The sequence below is a fragment of the Vanessa cardui genome, chromosome 10, assembly GCF_905220365.1.
Source record: "Vanessa cardui chromosome 10, ilVanCard2.1, whole genome shotgun sequence".
Lineage (NCBI taxonomy): Eukaryota > Metazoa > Arthropoda > Insecta > Lepidoptera > Nymphalidae > Vanessa > Vanessa cardui.
In genome coordinates this window covers 11,301,566-11,323,822 of record NC_061132.1, presented here as the reverse complement: position 1 = coordinate 11,323,822, position 22,257 = coordinate 11,301,566, and the positions used below count along the sequence as shown (strand labels likewise).

At 37.8% G+C, this 22,257-nt stretch overlaps 1 protein-coding gene across 1 annotated transcript; it reads right to left on the bottom strand.

The window, feature by feature from the left end:
• Nucleotides 1-3,165: 3,165 nt before the first annotated feature.
• On the bottom strand, nucleotides 3,166-22,117 carry LOC124532753 (RRP12-like protein). Its single transcript, XM_047107809.1, has 19 exons — nucleotides 21,890-22,117; nucleotides 21,325-21,592; nucleotides 20,885-21,011; nucleotides 20,003-20,302; nucleotides 19,092-19,175; nucleotides 18,601-18,753; nucleotides 16,723-16,958; nucleotides 14,679-14,793; nucleotides 13,950-14,114; nucleotides 12,511-13,158; nucleotides 11,079-11,551; nucleotides 10,191-10,363; nucleotides 8,763-8,974; nucleotides 7,176-7,432; nucleotides 6,379-6,602; nucleotides 5,831-6,007; nucleotides 4,965-5,127; nucleotides 4,050-4,190; nucleotides 3,166-3,277 (listed from the first exon to the last, which is right to left on the bottom strand). The coding sequence occupies exons 1-19, from the start codon at nucleotides 22,023-22,025 to the stop codon at nucleotides 3,193-3,195; spliced, it is 4,137 nt and encodes a 1,378-aa protein (XP_046963765.1). The 5' UTR covers nucleotides 22,026-22,117; the 3' UTR covers nucleotides 3,166-3,192.
• Between the last annotated feature and the right edge of the window lie 140 nt (nucleotides 22,118-22,257).

Genomic DNA, 22,257 nt, shown 5'->3' with positions numbered 1-22,257 from the left:
GAAGAAACTCTTCGGTCGCAGGATAGGTCCGTGCTTATTTTCGTAACGTCGGCAATGATTCCAACGTATACTGCTGTCATTGAAGTGATTTAAAAGTTCTTGAGAGGAGATGTGGCTCTCTTTGCCTCTGTTACGAATCTAATTAAATAGGTAGTAATTCTCTATGGCCTATGTAAAGTAAAGTCAAGTAAAGTTACAGCCTGTACAATTCCCACTGCTGAGATAATGCCTCCTCTTCCATGAAGGAGAGGGCTTGGAACATATTCCACCACGCTGTTCCAATGCGGGTTGGTGGAATGCACATGTGGTAGAATTTGATGAAATTAAACACATGCAGATTTCCTCACGACTCTTTTCTTCACCGCCGAGCACGAGATGAATTAAAACGCGTGCATCTTAACAGAACGCGTGCAACTTAACCAATGATTGCGGGTTCAAACCCAGGCAAGCACCACAAGTTATATGGCCTATGGGCTAATATATATGCCTCTATCGTCATAATTTTATCTCATGTCATATGAGTCCTATGTTCACAAAGCACTGTCCAATCCTGGATTTAAGATGTTATTCTTCAAAATAAACTAATAAATTGAGCTTTAGTTACTACTAACCGGTAAATTGGAAGACCCCTCAGATATTTATATACCTTGATTAAGTTATGCTTTTCAAATCGAATATTATTTTGTATTTAAATCACATTGAAATTTATCTGCACAAGTAATAGTTTTGTTTCTTGTGGCTAGAGTTTAACTCACGAAAAATCTTTAAATTTAGTCTTTTGTAGTCTATTAATAAAATGGGAGGGCACGCCTCCACTCCGTACCTCTGTTTTTAAATCGGTCTTCGCCACATTACTTCTTACACTAAGGTTTGCCTAAGCGTGATCTTCACTCTAACACATGTCGGCTTCACCGCCAATCAGATCGGTTGGAGAAATGACCAGCTCACTTCCTCTTCAGCGATCAAATTCAGTCAGATTTTAGTTCTCTGGCAGCTGTCTTCATTTCGAAATCTATGTGTCAGAGAAATCCCAAGCCATCGCAATTTCTATTGTTTACTGATCGACCATAAATCTGTGAACCATATCTACAGTGAGTGTCCACGTTATAGCACCATAAGACAACTGGTAGGACGTACCGATTTAAAATGGCCTTAAGCGACAATGGGATCGACGAATCAAAATTTTGACATAACTTTCAAAATCTATTCTCCTCAAAGTTGTTTCATTGTTCTAAAGTTTTGACACCATTTAATTTTTTTATTTATATAATTTATCAGTATACCAGAAGGCTATGCTATAGTTGTATATTGGTCGTCCTTACAGTAAATAATATGACATATACCAGACAACAACCCACTCATCAGATATTCTACCGCTAAACAACAGTACGCAGTATTGTTGTGTTCCGGTTTGAAGGGTGAGTGAGCCAGTGTAACTACAGGCACAAGTGACATAGGATCCTACTTCCCAAGGTTGGTGGCACATTGACGATGTAAGGAATAGCTAATATTTCTTACAGCGTCATTGTCTATGGGTGATGGTGACCACTTACCATCACGTGGCCCATATGCTCGTCCGCCATGAAACAAGCATTCTCTACCATCCTGGGAATCCTAAAACATAAATGAAGTGCAAAAATAAAACTATCAATTTAACTCATATGTTTTTATTCAGTCTAAATATATCTTTACAATACACGACTTTGTTTGTCAAAAACCATTTGAAAGTAATAAGGCAATTTCAACGAAGCACTCTAATAATTCTAGAATTATATAGCTTAAAGGCAGAATTATTAAAGTCGGATTACACTTGTCAATTCATATTTATATTAAGAGTGGTCAAATCGTACGTTGGTTATCAGAATAATAATAATTACTAATAACACAAGCTTGTTAGAGCAATAAAATGGACGTTTTGGAAGAGAACTAAGTCTTCCGTTGCTTTTTCTAACTCGAGAGATGTCTTTACAACGAAATCATAAGACTGTTTGGTAATAACAAATGAATAGAATTGAGATAGACATTTATAATTACTAAACATTTTTTAATCATTTAATTAAAAATGTATCACATATATATATTCATTACAAAAGACAAGTAATGCATTTAAGCGGTTGCTTTTCAGTATTAGTAGATTCTGTTAATACAGCATGTACGTGTAAAACTGTATGTCTGTTAGTTGTCTTCAAATCTTGTTACAGAAAACTACAAACAATACAATATTAGTACTTTAGTGTTATAACAGTACAGGGCTATATATATTGACCGCTAGTAACAAAGAATTAGTCTTTGCTTATAATAAATAGGTTACCAGCTACTACTATCGTTCACTGGCACTTGGTATCAGTTGCCATGCCAACTAAAATTTAGATACAAAATGATTTCAAATTCGTTGCTCACTTCATATTATTGTTTTGTCAACCCTAGCGAAACACAAAGCATTTTATTGGCGAATGTTGTTAGAATACGTATTTCTACCCAACTCCAATCACAGGAGATAGCTAAGATACGAGGTCTGTGGTATTTATTATGGATTCGTGAAAAACGACATATTGAATTTCACCAAACATACTCTATTCCAACTATAACAGGAAAAAACCATAAACAACATTTGACAAAAAAATGGAGCGATATCATTTTTCGAAAGATTAATCTATGATATTCACTATAAATTTGCGATAAAATTGCCTTTTGAAAATCGACGAAACTTAACGGAATTTTTGAAGTAAAATAAAAGGTGATATAAGTAAAGTGTTATAGTACATAGCTTTCTATTTTTAAATATTGAAAAAGAATAACTACTGAGTGTCTTGCCGGTTCTCGGTAGAATATGCATTCAGAACCGGTGGTAAATTTACTTTAATTTTGATTTTAAATAAAGAACTGTAAGTAGTAATATAAACAAAGAAATAATATCATATGTTCTTAGTAGTACACAATATACATAGTTGATTTACTAACAAATCGGGTGACATACATAAATCTTATTTGTTTATCTTTTTTCCTACTTCCATAGGAATACTTATAGACAATTTTATATAAATCAAGAACTGTTAGTATTTCATAACATAGTAGCTTTTAACAAATCAAGTGTATTATGTAAATCTAAGCTTCGTATATCCTCACTCCTGCCATAGGAATAGTTTGCTATACGCATTTTTTTTAAAATCTAAAATGAGCCATAAATATTAATCATTTATTCTTTTTTGACATTCTGATGTTTTTTGTTTTCGATTTAACGATCCCTTTGAATTGTCTCGACGTAACCGCCTTCGTCCTGTAAATAAAAAAATACTTATTAATATATTAAGTACTTACAGTCGGGGTAAGAAAAGGTTCGTCACCTTAAGATCTATTTTCGTGTGCTCAGTATGAGCGATAAGCTGCTTTATCGATCGAGAATGACGTATTACGACGCAATGATTTGATGTTTAGATTCAAAAGGTACTAAGAGCTTAAGACTTGATAAGGAATTAATTTGAAAACTGACGAAGGTTTTTTTACACTGAGTGTATATGTAAGTTTATCCTAAGTAATATTATATACTAGTTTTCGTCCGCGGTTCACTCGTTGTTTCGTTTAGAAAGGACATAGGCTACTTTTTCGCCTAACACATGACCACCACACACCTAAAACACGAAGCCGCAGGTGACGAATGGTAAGTTATTAGTAAAAGTAAAGTAGCAGCCTGGTAAATTTCCCACTGCTGGGCTAAGGCCTCCCATTAAGGAAAGGGTTCGGAACATATTCCACCACGCTGTTCCAATACGGGTTGATGGAATGCACATGTGGCTGAATTTCGATGAAATTAGACACATGCAGGTTTCCTCCGATGTTTTCCTTCACCGCCGAGCACGAGATGAGTTATAAACACAAATTAAGCACATATATATAGTGGTGCTTGCCTGGGTTTGAACCAGAAATCATCGGTTAAGATGCACGCGTTCTAACCACTCGGCCATCTATGTTATTAAAAGTAAGCAAAATCAATTAAGACAAGCATTCAAACTATTGAACTTTAACGGTTTTCTTTATTTAATTTAACTGACCTTTTATTAAGATTCTTCCTCGATAATGGCAGGTAAGCGTACGGGTCAGGCTTTCCTTTCTTCTTTATATCGCCCTTCGCTTTCTTCGATTTGTATTCTGTGCCAACCGTCGACGCTACAGATGCAGCTGAGCCGAGAGGTCTGAAAAACAAAATTCAATATGTTACATAATATAATTTGTTTCAAATCGAAAATTATTTACTGATTTAAGTTCAATGAACTGTGAGGCAGGCTTTCCTTGTGACTCAATGTATAGAACATTATGTGATTAGCTCATAAGGCTCATTAAAGTAATAATTTTATCGATAAATTCTTAGTAGCAATACCCAGGCCTTGACAATCACGTAAGGACGGGTCCTTTGGCTAACCTTCTATAGATTTGCGGACGAGCATATGGGCCACCTGATGGTAAGTTATCACCACCACCCATAGACATTGGCGCTGTTAGAAATATTAACCATCCCTTACTTCACCAATGTACCACCAACCAAGACATTATGACCCTTGTGCCTGTAGCTACACTCACTCACCTTCAAACCGGAACACAACAATACAAAGTACTGTTGTTTGGTCGTAGGATAACTGATGAGTGGGTGATACCTACCCAGACTGGCTTGCACAAAGCCCTACCACCATATATTAATTAAAATTAGACGACCTCCGTGGTCGAGTGGTGTGTACACCGGTTTTCATAACGCCACTCTGAGGTCCCGGGTTCGATTCCCAATCGAGTCGATGTAGATTACCATTAGTTATCTATGTTGTCTTGGGTCTGGGTGTTTGTGGTATCGTTACTTCTGATTTCCATAACACAAGTGCTTCAGCTACTTACATTGGGATCAGAGTAATGTATGTGATGTTGTCTCATGTTTATTATTATTATAAAATTGTTTAAATACAAATTGAGTATGTCACCTGTGTATCCCCTTCCCGCCGGCCTTGTACTTGGAGGCGACGGTGGCCGTGGACGCGCGACTCCTGTTTGTGCGGCCGCTCTTTATACTCAGTATGTCTTCGTAGCGACGTTTGGCTCCCGGTTTCAGCAATTTCGACGGTTTCGATGATTCGCCTTCATTATCTATTGACAGAAATTATTTTCAGTACTAACTAATACGAATATTTCCATATTCTCCTTTAGTTATCGGTACGACAGTAATATCAAGTATAATATAGATCAAGCTGAGATGGCCCAGTGGTTAGAACGCGTGCATCTGAACCGATGATTGCGGGTTCAAACCCAGGCAAGCACCACTGTAAATATGTGCTTAATTTGTATTTATAATTCATCTCGTGCTCGGCGGTGCAGAAAAACATCGCGAGGAAACCTGCATGTGTCTAATTTCATCGAAATTCTGCCATATGTGCATTTCACCAACCCGCATTGGAACAGCGTGGTGGAATATGTTTGAAATCTTCTCCTTAATGGACCCCTCTTCCATCAATATCCTTATCTCAGCAGTAGGAAATGTATAGACTGTTACTTTACTATAGATCAAGCGTGTTTCATAAAAGAGCATCATTACATAATATAAAACAAAGTCGATTACCGCTGACTGTCCCTATGTATGCTTAGATCTTTAAAATTACGCAACGGATTTTGATGTTGTGTTTTATAATAGATAGATTGATTCAGTATTGCATTGTATTAAACTGTTTATACAATAATTCAAGTGCATATTTTACTTGATATACAAATTTAAATTTGTTAGAATACTGTTATATTTTTTTCAATATTAAATTAATTCAACCATCTTATACAAACAAATAGTAATGAGCTGTACCTGTATCATCAGTATCACTGTCAATGTCCCCGCTGGGCCGAGGTTCGTGGTCACCGTCATCGTCGTCTGAGGCGTCGTCGGTGATGAGCAGACGACCATCTGGAGCAGTCTTGAACCCACCATCTTTCTTCTTTTTCTTTTCTTCTAGTAACCGTTTCTTCTGTGTAGGATCGGTCGCTGGAAATTAAGCATTTGAAAATTAACAATATATTCATGAAATATATTCAATACTATGAAAACTGTTTAATAATAATATTTTAAAATGTCTGTCTAATATACTACATACAGACTAAACCAAGTGGTCAAGCTGGATGAAATTTTGCAGGTACAGAAAGTGCGTTAACCTCCGAGGGTGTTTAGGAGACTGTTTATTGGGGATGAATATTTTAAGTTAATGATATTAGTGTATCTTCTATTTATGAGAAGAATTAGAAAAAAAGCATTGATATGTCATTTTTGTAAATTGAGGATGAAACTGGGTACAGGGTCTATTTAGAGGAGGATTTTTTGTAGTGTGTGTCAAATGTGTTTTATGATCTTTTACGAACCTGTGATCTTTCTAGATGAGGACACATCTGCCAAATCCACGATATTTTCCGGATCGTCTTGAATCCAGGTCTGGTTTTTACCCTTCTTGGATTTAGCTTTGACCCTGGGTCGTTCCTCCTCTTCCAAGAACTCCATTTCTGAGTCCGAATCTTTGAGGATGTCTTCCAGCGTTTTGGAAGTGCCCCTGACGTCCATGTCAGATCCAGTGTCATTGTCTTGTTCTCTGAAAGTTTTAATTGTAAATAACTTACGGTTTTATAACAGGACAACTTTACAAATTGCCAATAAAATTTAGTAAATTTGAAATGTGATATTTTAATTCGGTCAGTATTCTTTTTGCAATGGATTACTATACGATTGGTAAGTTCAAGAATGGTAGAAACTTAGGAATAAAATTATCTAAATATATCTTTACCATATCAAAATTTGTACACAGTTACAAGAAAGCCTGTAGAATCCCATTTGCTGAGTTTTCTCATCAAGTAATTTTTTTTAATTTTTTTATTAGTAGATGTACAAATGGGCCACCTAACGGTAAATGGTCACCAGCTCAGATATATTGGGCATTAACTTGAAATATCACCTTTACATCGTCAATGCACCACCAACCCATTCATTCAGATGTTATGACCCTTGTGCTTTTAATTACTAGATCATTCACTCTGCTAACCACTACAGCTTTAAGCATTACTTGGTATTAAATATATGATGCTTGGGTGCTATCTACCCAGAAGAGCTTGATGATTAAATGCCGTTAAAAATTACACTTTACTACATTATTTTATTTATTACTCACCTCTCTCCCTCCTTCATTCTCTTTCTCCTATTATCCATCTTCCGTATATTCCTTAACCTCCTGAGCATGACCTCGTCCCGTTCAGGAATAAGTTTCTCAATAAATTCCGCACCATATTTCCTAGTCATCCGTGTTAGGAAGTATCCAATTTCTAGACGCGAATGTCGCTTGCAGTCATCGGACATCGAGGATAGAGTTTTGAAGATGAGAGGCAGACTGCCTGCGAGGACGTCGGTCGGTAAAACCTTTGTATATACCTGTGGAGGAATCATGTTTTACCTATATGTAGTCGTTTGCTTTATGTGAGGTAATTGGAAAACAATTGTTAGTTTTTGGGCTGCTTGTAAAATTTTATCGAAAGTAGATTGGTTTTCGCCAATATTATAGATTTATGATGCTACATGCTCATTATATAGTCTTAATAAACATTAGTCCAACGACTGGTATATAAGGGTGTCAATCTCCAAGTTTAGGTAGAACTCAGGCACTTATAAAACACATTTTTTTCTATCAATATATAAGGTCTGTGGGTTAGTTAAAATGTCGCCCCAGTATTAATAGAAGCAAATAAATAGTGCATATGAAATTGCGCACACATTTGGGCAATGCCTCTTGCGACGTTGGCTGGTCTGCGTAACGAGTGACCGCCGTCACCAAAATTGGACATAATAAGGACACGCTTTACGGATGAGCCTAACAAGCTGCTTAAGACAGCCCTTAGAACTCTTAAAGGAATAGGCTATTTGACTGGTTTTTAAAATCCATTTTATATTATTTAGAAGAAGTTAAGGAACCCAGTAAAAGTTGTGTTTTTATTTCTAGTACATATTTGCCGAAAAATATCATATTAAAAATTCCATATTTAAATAGCGCGCGAAAACGCTACTCGGACAATATGGCGCTACAAAGGGGTCGGTGACGTCACTTTCCTGTATTTTAATCTGTGGTACATATAGTAGAAAAGCAAAGTTTACAAGAAAGTGACTTCATCATAAGCCCGGCCAATCAGTAGCGTTTTGTGTCACGTGACGAACGTTTGAAAAAATTCATTTTTATAGATGGATTCTTGAATAAATTAAGTATTATTTTCAACTTTCGTTTGTTGTTTTGTTATTTTTCGCATTGTCAAATAGCCTATTGAGATTTATGGCTCAATATCACTTTACCAGAATCATACAACTTTAATTATAACTCATTTGAAACATACTTATTTCTTAAAATAGACATAAAAAAGAGATGTTGTACATGATCAAGTTAAGCACCATAAGTTATGGTAGACCAATATAGCGTGACACTTTACTTGATGGTAGGGCTTTGTGCAAGCCCGTCTGGGTAGGTACCACCCACTCATCAGTTATTCTACCGCCAAATAACAGTACTCAGTATTGTTGTGTTCCGGTTTGAAGGGTGAGCGAGCCAGTGTAACTACAGGCACAAGGGACATAACATCTAAATTCCCAAGGTTGGTAGCACATTGACGATGTAAGGATTAGTTAATATTACAGCGTCATTGTCTATGGGTGATGGTGACCATCAGGTGGCCCATATGCTCGTCCGCTAACCTATACCAATTTTTCGAAGGTGTACCTTGAGGAAGCTCATAGCAGCGGAGACGATCTCCCTGTTGTTGGTCAACATTTGCTCGGCGACTTTTTCCAGCAGACCCTGAACCGTGTCGAGGCCCATCTCCTCGCTGAACGTGAACAGCGCGGACGCCACGGCGCGCAACGACGCGCTGGCCACGCGAGGCAGCGGCGCCGCCAGCCCCGACAGCAGTAAAGCGATGTACGCCTGCATGCCTGCCGGCAGACACTTGATGTTTAGGAAAACCTTGCAAATGCCTGTGTCTTGGGACATTTGCAGTTTAGAAAAGCTGTGCAAGTGCTTGCGACATGACACTTAAATTTTTAAGATCACCAGACGCATAATCGGCTATTTGACAGGTTCTTAAAATTCATTTTATATTATTTAGTAGAGGTTAAGGGACCCAGTACAAGTTGATTTTTTTTATTTCTAGTACATATTTGCCGAAAAATATCATATTAAAAATTCCATATTTAAATAACGCGCGAAAACGCTACTTTGACAATATGGCGCTGCAATCGGGTCGGTGACGTCACTTTGCTGTGTTTTAATCTGTGGTACATATAGTAGAAAAGCAAGGTTTACAAGAAAGTGACTTCATCATAAGGCCGGCCAATCAGGAGCGTTTTGTGTCACGTGACAAACGTTTGAAAAAATGCACATTTATTTATTGATTTTTGAATAAATTAAGTATTATTTTCAAGTTTCGTTAGTAAATATCCATTTTTGAACTCATAATATACACTGATTACAATAATTCACGATTTATTTTTCGCATTGTCAAATAGCCTATTATAATGAACTACTAAGGTTTTCATTCAACAGTTGGATCTATAATTGCTCTTAAAGAACAGTATTTTACCCTTATCTATCGTATTCTTTATCCTGAACGCATTTATTTTGGGTCGTTGTCGTGTTAAATGTAGTTTAAGAACTGGAACTGGGTTTGGCAAAATTTACCTTTTACGTGTGGCCATCTGTCTAACACTTATTGAGTCGAATTCAAATGAAGGACTTTATATTGATTAACTAAATAAAACATGCTACATGTTCATTGGCCAAAGCGAGCATACACGCACATGCAAACACGTAAACGGCGAAATCACGCAAGTTGCACGCAAAACACAACTTTGCCAGTGACATATGTACTGACCTAAAAAACCAAATAAAGTTGCTTCAATTCGTTTATATTTTTTATGTTTATTACGTTATAACTCCATCATTTATGAAACGATTTGGAAATTAATCTTATATGTGTTCGGATAATTTACCCAATGTGATATGTTTAAATTTGAAGAAAAAATACGCTAGGCATTTTTTATGGGCTCGAATTTAAATCATCTGAAATCGATTTTTCCTAGCACAAGTGATTCGTTGTAAGTATGGCATATGGCGTTTTTGCTATAAGTATATGGTATTAAAAATGATCACCTCCGTCTTGAGTCTTGAGAACATTTCCGACGGTGTTGATGACGCTGAAGGCCCACTGCCGGCACTTCGAGTTGATGTCTCTCGTGCACACGACGGATTCCGCGATGGCGCTCTTTATCAGCTTGCTGTCTGAGTTCAGATTCGGCGAGCAGTTGATTAAGTGTTCTATGCACCTGGAAATAAGACATAAATTACTTGACAAATCATGATCTTGCCATCAGAAGGGACATTTATAAGCCTTCCTGAACATGTAAGTATGATTTAGGGCTAATCATAAAATAAATTATAACATAATTAATAATAATAATGACGACCTCCGTGGTCGAGTAATGTGTACACCAGTTATCATGGGTACGCAACTCCGAGGTAACGGGTTAGATTCCCGGCTATGTCGATGTAGAAAACGTTTTATGTTGTTTCGGGTCTGGGTGTTTGTGATACCATCGTTACTTCTGATTTTCCATAACACAAGTGCTTTAGCTACTTACTATGGGATCAGAGTAATGTATGTGATGTTGTCCAATATTTATTTAATACATAAAACGAAAGATTGCCCGTAATATTTGATCCGTGATCTCTATTTAAGCTACCTAGATTCTAGACTCACTGAAATGTTGTAGATAAAATAAATTTCTTAAATAAAATAGTATCTTTATTTCCAATACAAAAAAATTACCGCTCTTTAAAAAATATTTTCTGTATTTATTATACACTCAAACTTAAATTCCTTCATTCAAAATAGAAGCATAACAATTACTTATTGACAGTCAAATTAAGGACTAAAACCGTTTCGGAAAAAACACCCTGACCTGAGAAGAATCAGCGAAAGAAAGCAGGTCTATTTTGTCAGACTAATTATATATACCTTACATATATAGTGTAACTCACCTCAATCTCGCAGCCTTACTGCTATCAGCGACCTTATTGAGCGACGACATCAACAATTTCTTGATCTTCTTGTAATTATTCGATAAAAACTCTTTACAACTCTCCTTATCACTTTTAAATATCTCTTCCAGTATTCGATACGCCTTCTTGTGTTCCATTTCTAGAAGTTTCGCTTTGTCTTTATACCTCATTTGGGCTTTTTTATTATCTGTGTTCGCATCGTTCGTTTCCATTCTTTCTTTTTTGGACTTTCTAAACTTTCTAGGATCTTCTAGAACGGTTTCGCAGAGCGGGAACACCCATTTGTCGAAGAGATTTGCGATCTGTTCGCTGTTTTGGTAGAGGACCAGCAGACGTATGACATCTAAGATTGATTCCCTCTGGAAATGATTGTCGACTGACGCCTCTAATTGTTGTAAGGCGTTGGTGAACAGTTCTTCTCTCAAATTCTGATCGCTTATTGTTAGATAGACCTGTCAAAATTAAAATACATCAGGGTCAATTATATTCTAATAAACAGATATGTTATACCCATACTAAACAACAGAAAAAACTGTGCCGCGCCGGGGACAGTTTCTTTTACATTTAGTTACAAGTAAAAAGGATAGCTTGATATAAACAATAAGTAAAAGGGATAACTAGATGTTTTAATTACGCAAAACGTTTTACTAGATAATTATGATGTATTATAACGTATTACTGGCATAATTACGATGAAAAGGTAAACGTCACAATAAGGACATTTTCTAGTCTTCACTTTTTGCGCGTTAATGACATATCTGTTTACCAGAACATAGTTGCATCAGGGTCCTTTACAAATGTTAAATCGCAGAACAGATATAAAAAGATATTTTTTGGCTAGAAAAATTCTCTACTACAATATGCATGTATCATATATGTTACCGATAGATTACAAACATCGTTAGATTACAATGTACTTCGTCAGATTGTAAACTGTCGAAATATTGTAAACAGTGAAATATGATTGCAAATTAACGCATTATTTTTCGCTATATTGTAATCTATCTATATATATAGGGATTTGTAGATTAATTGTTATCATTTGTAAATAAATGTAGTAAAAATATTACTTGGAAAGTAAATATTTAATTTCTATTCAAATAACACGGGAGTCAGTAAGCACTATTATCTATATACTATCTATAATATGTATTTTATGGACAACGAGAAATGTATAGTAAAATCAGGCAATCATTTACTCATTTTTGGTTATGTCTGAATAGAACTCTTATTTAGCGAGCTTATGATTCGTTACAACTTGCAATTAAATTTAAACGTCACAACCTAATCTGGTAGCTTTTCGAAACATTTTAATTTACAGGTGACAATAATCGCTAGTATTTTGTTTTTTTTTTTCTATATATAGTTTACACAGTACAGTTTATACATATGTATATAAAAATAACTCTACCTGTATAGTTTCCAATGCGGCCAATCTCTGCCCGTCAGCGGTGCTGCCTTTCACAGGCGACATATAAATATTGAGTAATATCGGCAAATAATTCTTTGCAAATCTCGCCAATTCCATCTTATCCTCTTCATTATCGTCAGAGCAAGCGATAAGCTTCCTTAAGGCCTGCATGACCGAAAGGCGAAATTCGGCATTGTCCTTCAAAACATTTCCGAGAACCCTCGCCAAAGCTTTGAAGTTATCCTTGATATCCTTAGGGTGGTTGCAGAAGCTCGGCAATAAGGCCCATAATTGGTTGCAGAGTAAATCGTAAGTATGAGAAAGTGCCGTGTCTTTCGCCGCTGCGTATTCGCGGGATTTTTTCCTGCAAAACGTCGCCATCTCTAGGATTTCCGTCGCGAAATATTTCAAGTACGAATGACTTATTTTCTCCTTTAAGACCGGCAGTAACCAACTTCTGTCCAAATTTATGCTCTCTCCGTCTCTCAGTGGAATTATTTTCAATACGAATTCCGGTCCGAGGGCTTTGATGGCGGATCCCGTCGCATATTCGGCCTCTTTCTCGTTGTGGAAGTTGTGGCTCTCGCGTCGATCGTTCAATTTCTTGAGCAGGGGCGCCATGACGTATTCGACTTTTTCGTTACCTACCTGTTGAATGTACAATCATTCTTAATTCAAACTTACATTGTAATCCAAATAATTATATATCAAAAATAAATAAAAAATATGCCCAATTATTTAAATATATAATTACTTCATACATATTGTTCGTAAACCTTACGATGATTTCTTTTACCGATCAGATGTTATTATAATAGTCCAGTCATTTCGTCGAAAAGAAGGCAAATAAATGGAAACAAAATAACAAGCTTATTTTTTAATATGTTCTACATGATACCTAGAAAAGCTTAACTAGAGTTTTTCGACCAAGATGTCCGAAGCACTAAGGCTGCCATCTTGAAAATAGGAATAAAATTTGTTTCTCAGCAATAACTCTAAAAGATGAGATTTGAAATTTTTTGCGAGAACCTTTTTTGTAGCTTTTTTTGTGCTCTACAATTAAGTCTTGACCTTTTTTAGCGTATCATGCATCGTTATCGAGATATCGATTGAAAAATTAAGGGCACAATTTTTTGCTAATTTTTTTGGGCATAAATAGCGAAAAATTCGTTTAATTAGTCAATTTAATCTTCACTTTTGAATGTATGTATGTAATAACTGGACTATAAATGTTGCTGTCGCCCTGACCGATATCGGCTACGGCGGCACAACATGTGCACAAATTTGTGCGGATACATAAGTACGCACAAACTCACATAGATAGGACAGCAAATCCGACATGATCGGATATAAGGGACAAAGAGTTGGAGCCATGTTATGCAAGAAGTAGAAGAAAAGTGGGTTCAATGACACTTTTGTCAAAAGCACAGGCTGCTCACCTCAAAACAAACTGCGATAGTAAGTATGACATGTTTGATGGCTTGATTGAAGGGGTTGTCCAGTCCGGTGCCAATTGTCTTGAATATTGCATCGATGTGCGCCTTGTTTTTGATCAAACACTCATCAGATTCTATCGCCGGCTTCACGCAATCTAGGAGCACGACCTGGGGGTTAAAACATAAAAATATAAAGTCACATTAAGCTCCGGGAGCAGAGATGGCCCGGTGGTTAGAGCGCTTACATCTTAAACGAAGATTGGGGGTCCAAACCCAGGCAAGCGCTACTGAATTTTCAAGTGCTTAATATGTTTTCATAATTCATCTTCCCGTCGGTGAATGAAAACATCACGAAGAAACCTGCATGTGTCTAATTTCATTGAAATTCTGCCACATGTGTATTCCACCAAGCCGCATTGGAGCAGCGTGGTGAAATGTGCTCCTAACCATCTCCTCAAAGGGAGAGGAGGCCTTAGCTCAGTAATGGGAAGGCTGTTACTATACATTAAGCTTATCATCATCCAGCCCTTATCCCAATTTTACTTGGTGTCAATGCAGAATATCTTCTTTTACCATACTTTCCTATCTGACGTCATGTCACAAGTAACATTCTTTCCAGCCATATCGTCTTCATTTATCACACACTCCATCCATCGTTCTTAAGCTCACATGAAATTACGATCTACAAAAATATATTGTCAGTAATTAGAAGAAGTAAAAACAGAAACTCACTTTCAAGGCGTTGGTTGATGCTGAGTTAACATCAGCAACGTCGGAGAGCCAGAGCTCCGAGACGCAGATGTTCACGAACGGAGGTAGGTTCGGTATGCACAGGTTCAAGTCCAGGCTGTAGACAAATAAATTAATTAATCATGGATATAAAATGGGGACTAATGATATACTAGGGGTTGTCCATTAATCACGTGAGGCTTGAAAGGGGGGGGGAGGGGTTTGATAAAAATCACGAAAATAACACAAGGGGGAGGGGGGCGTGGTATGTAGTAAGATATCTCTTTTTAAACCAATATGGTCCTTAATTTCAGAATAAAATAAGATTATAGTTTATACCTGTATTTAAATTAAGATAATATTCAGAAAATTTTAAGATTCGTTGTAGGTACTAAAAATACACGTGATGTTGAGAAGGGGGAGGGGGATGGTCTTAAACCTCACTACGTATCACCAATGGGGGAGGGGGGGTTAAAAGAATGCTAAAAAAAGATCACGTGATTAATGGACAACCCCTTATCAGTGTTGTATCCTGACACATCGGACGACTTTATTCATGATGAATTTATAGCAGTATCCGAAGTGCGATTTAAAATTAATACTATTTTTTACCGCTATATATATATACAAACAATAAAATTGGAGTGTTTTGAACGTAATGGAAAGTGACTACAACCGCCCTGGACATCTGCATCACCAGAGGTCTTGCAGGTGCGTTATCGACTTTGCGCCTTGTATAGTTTTAGGCGATGGGCTGACTTGAAATAATGTCTGGCCTTGCTGAGCTTTTTTGATGCCAATGGCTTGCTAATTGATTTCCAATTGACCGCGGAACTGAACTCGTAATATCAAAGCCAAGTATCAAGTAGTACACGATACTAGCTGTGGTGGCCATTGCAATGTTCTCAAATTGAAGGGATATGACAAATGATTTTTTTAGCGGTTAACGAGCAAACTTGGGTCTTTTGGCATCGAAATGGACTAAGTTTAGCCAGCCCCAGTCCAATACTTTGTTTAACGAGAATTCGATTTCAGGCACAAGTATGTTCCTGTTTCCTTAGACGTTTTTCCGAGAAATATTAGTACGGCCGTAGTACTAATATTTCTTTCGCATAGCAGCGAAACTTCCTAATTTGCTACAAATAATTTATATGCAGAAGAACCAAAGTGGGTGATGATTTTAAGCTCCATTCGTCCACAACGACCTTGATGCTTCGATCCGCCAAAAAGCTGGTAATTCAATTGCATAATTTCATGCACCAAAGCATTCTTCCAGGAGTTCAGTACGACGCCTAATACGTAGGATTTGCCAGAAAAGTAGCGTCAAGACAGGTGTCAACTCCGGAGCACATTACTGTAGCACGATTGGAGAGATGCCATCGGGTCCAATCAACTTGAATGAATGTCCAAGGAAGGAAGTGCTTTATGAACTGCACTTTGCCGGAATTTAACTTCCGGCATTGTGGTATCACACTGCGGAATTTTTGGTGGTGACTTTCCTTTATCACCCAGAGTTCAGACGCGAAGAGAGAGCCTAAAAGATTTCTCCTTTGCGGTATAGGCCAATGACTTAATGTCCCTGTCCAGAGATGGTTAGGCAGGCTGACAGAAATTTAGACTGTATGTGTATGTATACTTGGTATATATACCAATAATAGCTTTTTTTTTATTTTTGTCTGTTTGCTTGTTCCGGCTAACCACTAGAACAACTGGACCGATTTTGATTAAACTTTCACTGGCAGATATCTGATATAATTAGGAATAACTTAGGCTACAACGAACTTCAGGCTAACCACTGGAACGACTAGACCGATTTTGATTATGCTTTCACTGGCAGATATCTGATATAATAGTAAGTAACTTAGGCTACAACGAACACACACGAAGTCGCGGGCACAGCTGGTGCTAAATATAGGACAATTCGTATTAGTAATAAAACGTCTCTCACCCGGCGAGGCAGGCGTAGGCCTGCTGGCCTAAACGAACGCGCACGAAGTCGCGGGCACAGCTGGTTCTAAATATAGGACAATTCGCAGAGCGTACTCACCCGGCGAGGCAGGCGTAGGCCTGCTGCAGCACGGCGGCCCAGGCCAGCACCTGCGGCGTGTCGGCGGCGGGCGGGCGCGCGGCCAGCAGCGCGCGCGCCAGGCGCCCGCACAGCGCGCCGCACACGTTGCTGCCGCGCGCCGGCGCGCTCACCAGCGCGTGCAGCGTGTGCAGGCAGCACGTCTTGATGTACACGTTGTTGTGCGTCATCAGCGACAGGATCGCCTCGCAGCTCGCCTGCCACACCGCGCCCGTTAGTTAATGGCACGCACACACACGCATAACGCGTGACGTCACCGCCGGGCACGAGATCATTATACGACAGGATCGCCTCGCAGCTCGCCTGCCGCGCCGCGCCCGTTAGTTAATGGCACGCACACACACGCATAATGCGTGACGTCACCGCCGGGCACGAGATCATTATACGACAGGATCGCCTCGCAGCTCGCCTGCCGCACCGCGCCCGTTAGTTAATGGCACGCACACACACGCACGATGCATTACGTCATCGCCGGGCATTAGATCATTATACGACAGGATCGCCTCGCAGCTCGCCTGCCGCGCCGCGCCCGTTACTTCGTGCCCAGGGACAACGTGAGGCACGCACACACACGCATGATGCGTTACGTGATCGCCGGGCACGAGATCATTATACGACAGGATCGCCTCGCAGCTCGCCTGCCGCGCCGCGCCCGTTACTTCGTGCCCAGGGACAACGTGAGGCACGCACACACACGCATGATGCGTTACGTGATCGCCGGGCACGAGATCATTATACGACAGGATCGCCTCGCAGCTCGCCTGCCGCGCCGCGCCCGTTACTTCGTGCCCAGGGACAACGTGAGGCACGCACACACACGCATGATGCGTTACGTGATCGCCGGGCACGAGATCATTATACGACAGGATCGCCTCGCAGCTCGCCTGCCGCGCCGCGTCCGTTACTTCGTGCCCAGAGACAACGTGACATACGCACACACACGCATGATGCGTTACGTCATCGCCGGGCACGAGATCATTACACAGTATGAAACAAAGTCGCTTAGCGCTGTCTCTCCCTATGTATTGCTTAGATCTTTAAAATCAGCGGATTGTGATGCGGTTTTTTTTAATGGAGTCGCCTGCCGCGCCGCGCCCGTTAGTTCGTGCCCAGAGACAACGTGACATACGCACACACACGCATAATGCGTTACGTCATCGAAGGGCACGAGATCATTACAAGGTATAAAACAAAGTCGCTTACCGCTGTCTCTCCCTATGTATTGCTTACAACAACAACAGCAGCCTGTAAATTCCCACTGCTGGGCTAAAGGCCTCCTCTCCCTTTGAGGAGAAGGTTTGGAACATATTCCACCACGCTGTTCCAATGCGGGTTGGTGGAATACACATGTGGCAGAACTTCTATGAAATTTGTCACATGCAGGTTTCCTCACGATGTTTTCCTTTACCGCCGAGCACGAGATGAATTATAAAAACAAATTAAGCACATGAATCAGCGGTGCTTGCCTGGGTTTGAACCCGCAATCATCGGTTAAGATGCTCGCGTTTTAACCATTGGGCCATCTCGACTCATGTATTGCTTAGATCTTTAAAATCAGCGTTTTGTGATGCGGTTTTTTTAATAGATAGAGGATTTCAAGAGGAAGGTCTATATTATACATGAACATTAAGAAACACTGATAATTTTAGATGTGTCTAATGAGATCAATAAACTAATTCTGTAGTATATTTGGTATCAGTACTGCACCCGTGCGAAGCCGGGGCGGTTCGCTAGTCTAATATAAATATGTGGTTTGCTGAAGTCGGTGACGATGTTCTCAGCTAAATAGGATAGAATTAATAACACATACTAAGTGTCTATGAGTATATGTTACACTACCTTAATATTTTCCTTGCTGAAGACCGGCAAAACGTCACGGAGCATTGTCAGTGTATGCAAAACTGTGCGATGTCCGGATAGAAGCGCTTCAGGTTTAATTTGGGACAGAGAGAATTCCGCGACACGGTTAGATGCCGGATGAAGTTTGGGGACCTGTGGGAAAAAACACATTATCTTTGAACCTGATAAACAATTTTCCCATCAAGAAACATATATCGAAAATGTACCGCAAAAATGAATTAACCGTTTTACATGAGGTCAAATTCTTCCTAGTAGAAACGCTAAAAGTAGTAGTAATAAAAGTTGTCTAAAATTTCAGAGGGTTCGCATTCAATATTGTTATATACACAAATCGTTGTGACCACTAAGGACTTTATACAACCAATTACATTGTTACATATAAAACCTTCTAAAAGCATAAATGACATAAAAAAAGGTAAGTTGTTCCTGACTTACTTAATGATATAATAAATATAATTAATGTTACATACCTTATTTTTCACATCATCAGTTGAAATCATAAAACAACTTCCCCTCAACACAGCGGTGACTGCATGCTGTGCTGCTTTACGGACCTGTATCAACATTATAGTAGTAAAGTTAAGTAACAGCCCGTAAATTTCCCACTGCTGGGATAAGGTCTCCTCTGACATTAAGGAGAGGGTCTGAAACATGTATAGAATGGAATGTACATGTGGCAGAATTTCGATGAAATTAGACACATGCAGGTTTCCTCACGATGTTTTCCTTCACCGCCGAGCACGAGATGAATTACAAACATAAATTAAGCACATATATATATATAGTGGTGCTTGCCTGGGTTTGAATTCTCAATCATCGGTTAAGATGCACGCGTTCTAACCACTGGGCCATCTCAGCTCTTATCATCATAATTAATTATATTAAGAATTGCTATATACTGCTTAAATTTAATAAAGTAATTATTATTTTTATATTATTTATGCAAGAGTTTCTTTATTTGCTTCACACCACATACTTAACATATATATAATTACGTCTACAAGTCTGAGTTAAAAGAACATTATAGTGTTTAATAAACCATATATTAAAGAGGGTATTATCGTACATTGTGAGGATATAGTTGTATGTGTATTTTTTATTTTTAATGACTTTAAAACCTTTATAGATTTCTGTTTGACCTAAAGATTGACTGGCAGAGAATTATTTCAGCCATTTAGTTGACCTTTTTTCAAATGGAACAACTTTGTGGTGGTCAATGGTATTTAAATACATAAATATAAAATAGAGCATGTGTTTATATGTGATAATGTCTATATGTAAAACTGTAATACCCTCGAAAGTTCTAAGGAAGGCACTACATAGATCTAATATGTCATCATCAGCTTGATTAAAATTGTAAAAATAAATTTTAGAAACATACCTTGGGTTTAGAATGCAATGCAAATGCTAATACAGATTCGAAGATCCTCATAGTAGAAGAATCACCCCACAATGCATATTCCTGTGCTCTTAATAATACAGACAGGCACCCAATGGCACTTCTCAGTAGCGTTCCATTTTCTGATTGCGCATTTTTCTCCAGAATTTCCGTTAAGATTGTTGCCGATTCAGAAAACTGTTTCCGTAATACAGCTTGAGGGACGGATTTGATGCCCATTGAGAGTAGTGACAGTGTCGGTACAACACTAGCTTCGTCCTCTGATGACTTTAGAGTTTGCATCTGTGAATAATAATTATATAAGCAGTTGTGGAGAAATATAGCGCTTCAATTGAATATATAAGCACTTGGGATGCTATTATGGTTATAGCATAGCAACTGTTGTATTCAAATATTAGGTTATTATTTCTTTTTGTTCGCACCTACGATTTATAATTTAATAATATCTGTATTATATATATGAGTATATCTAAATTAATTTGAGTTTAATTAACATTATTTCATCACATATAAAACCTTTTTTTACAATATTCAAAAAAAAAAGGAATGTTTAAAATTGAATGTTCTGTGATCTTCTTTTGTTTTTTTTTTTTATTCACTTACTAATTAATTAAATTGCAAGAATATTAATATAAACTAGTTTTAAAAGCAATTTTTTGTTTTATTGAGTTTGGATTGTTTGAGTTCGGACTCCAGTGTCTAAGTAATAGACACTATTAAACATTTCATGTCATCTATACTATTAATAGTTTTACTGACAGTCTGATTAGGAAACTTTATTGGGTTCGCCAGGAATTAGGCTTCATATTGTTTACAATGAACAAAAGTGAATACTGAATAAAAAATATAATACAATTAACAAACCAAGGCAGCGAAGTATTCTGTAGTAGATTCTTTCCCACCCTGCTCTTTTATGACCTCCGTGACAGCTGCCAGTACAGCCAACATGTCTTTGTGTACTGCATTATTCGAGTCAAACCTCGTTAACAATCTAAAAAAATTAATTAACCATCATAATTCTTTAAATTCTTGATAATTAAGAAAAAAAGTTATAGCCAGCCTAAATAAAATCTGTTCCCAGAAAAAGAATTTGTAAGCTGCCATGTGTCATGTCATGTGCACACTTTAAGGCTTGGAAACCCAGATATACCTCTACCTACCCCAATCTTAATAATTATTAATATGAATAGTTTCACAACATATTATCATATTTTAGCTCTGAAATATTACTCAATTATAATATAAAATTCTATATATTTATTTTAGTATATTAGTTATTGGTTTGTATTTCCCCATATACTTACTTGCTAAAACTAACATTAGAGCATTGACTCCAATCCGATGCAAATGTCTGAAATGTTTTGTAGGTTCCTGACTTCATAGATCCCGAATACTCGGTGTCTGAGCCATCATCCTCGATCTTTTCAGTATCACCCCTAACAGACATGTTCTCGAGTTCCTTTGCGATACTAAGTTCATTCTCTGCTTCAGACTTCTTCTTGCCAGTGCTGTGCCCGTATGTCATCATTGCGTCATGCTTGTGAACAGCTTGTTGGGTTAAATTGGAATTACCTAGAACATATTAAAACTTACAATATTATACTATATACAAATATTATTTATAAGATGTCTTACGCCAAAATTGATATCCAATCTATGTACAGCAGTTAACACTATTGCCTATCGATTAAATTTATCTAATTAATTGTTTGTTATTTCATTCCGCTTTTTATAAGATAGGTTCATAGGTTATAACATCTATTTATGCATTGTTTATGTGCTTTGATTAATTTCTCATATTTATTTGAGTATTAATGTATCTTTATTACGTCTATCGATCAGGAACATATATTTTAAATATGAACTTACTTAAATTCTCCTGAAAAAACCGGGATTTGGCCATTTCTCTGTATTTTTGAATTTTGGGATTTGAATTCGACGACTGTCCCTTCTGCCATCTTTTCCCTTTTGATTGCCCCTTAAGTTTTGATCTGAATTTTCCCATTTTCTTATTTCATACCACTTCTTATTTCTCAAAAAACACTCGCACGTGGGTAATGGTTTTTTGAAATTAATTTTGACATGAATCGCTGTCAATTTGACAGTCATCTGGGACTGTCAAAAATCTAAACAGAAACGCAATAACTCAAATACTTATTAATAACACGGGTAACATTAAATTTGAAAATAAAAAAGTAGAAACCTTAGTACAATAATTTTATAAAATTATTACAGGT

Bases quoted from the DNA above. Each gene is read 5' to 3' on its own strand.
- LOC124532753 (XM_047107809.1), bottom strand. From the start codon at position 22,025: ATGGGAAAATTCAGATCAAAACTTAAGGGGCAATCAAAAGGGAAAAGA. The intron at 14,794-16,722 runs GTGAGTACGCTC...ATTTGTCTACAG, and splicing joins GCCTACGCCTGCCTCGCCGG to CCTGGACTTGAACCTGTGCA. The intron at 4,191-4,964 runs GTGACATACTCA...TTTGTTTTTCAG, and splicing joins GGCGGGAAGGGGATACACAG to ACCTCTCGGCTCAGCTGCAT.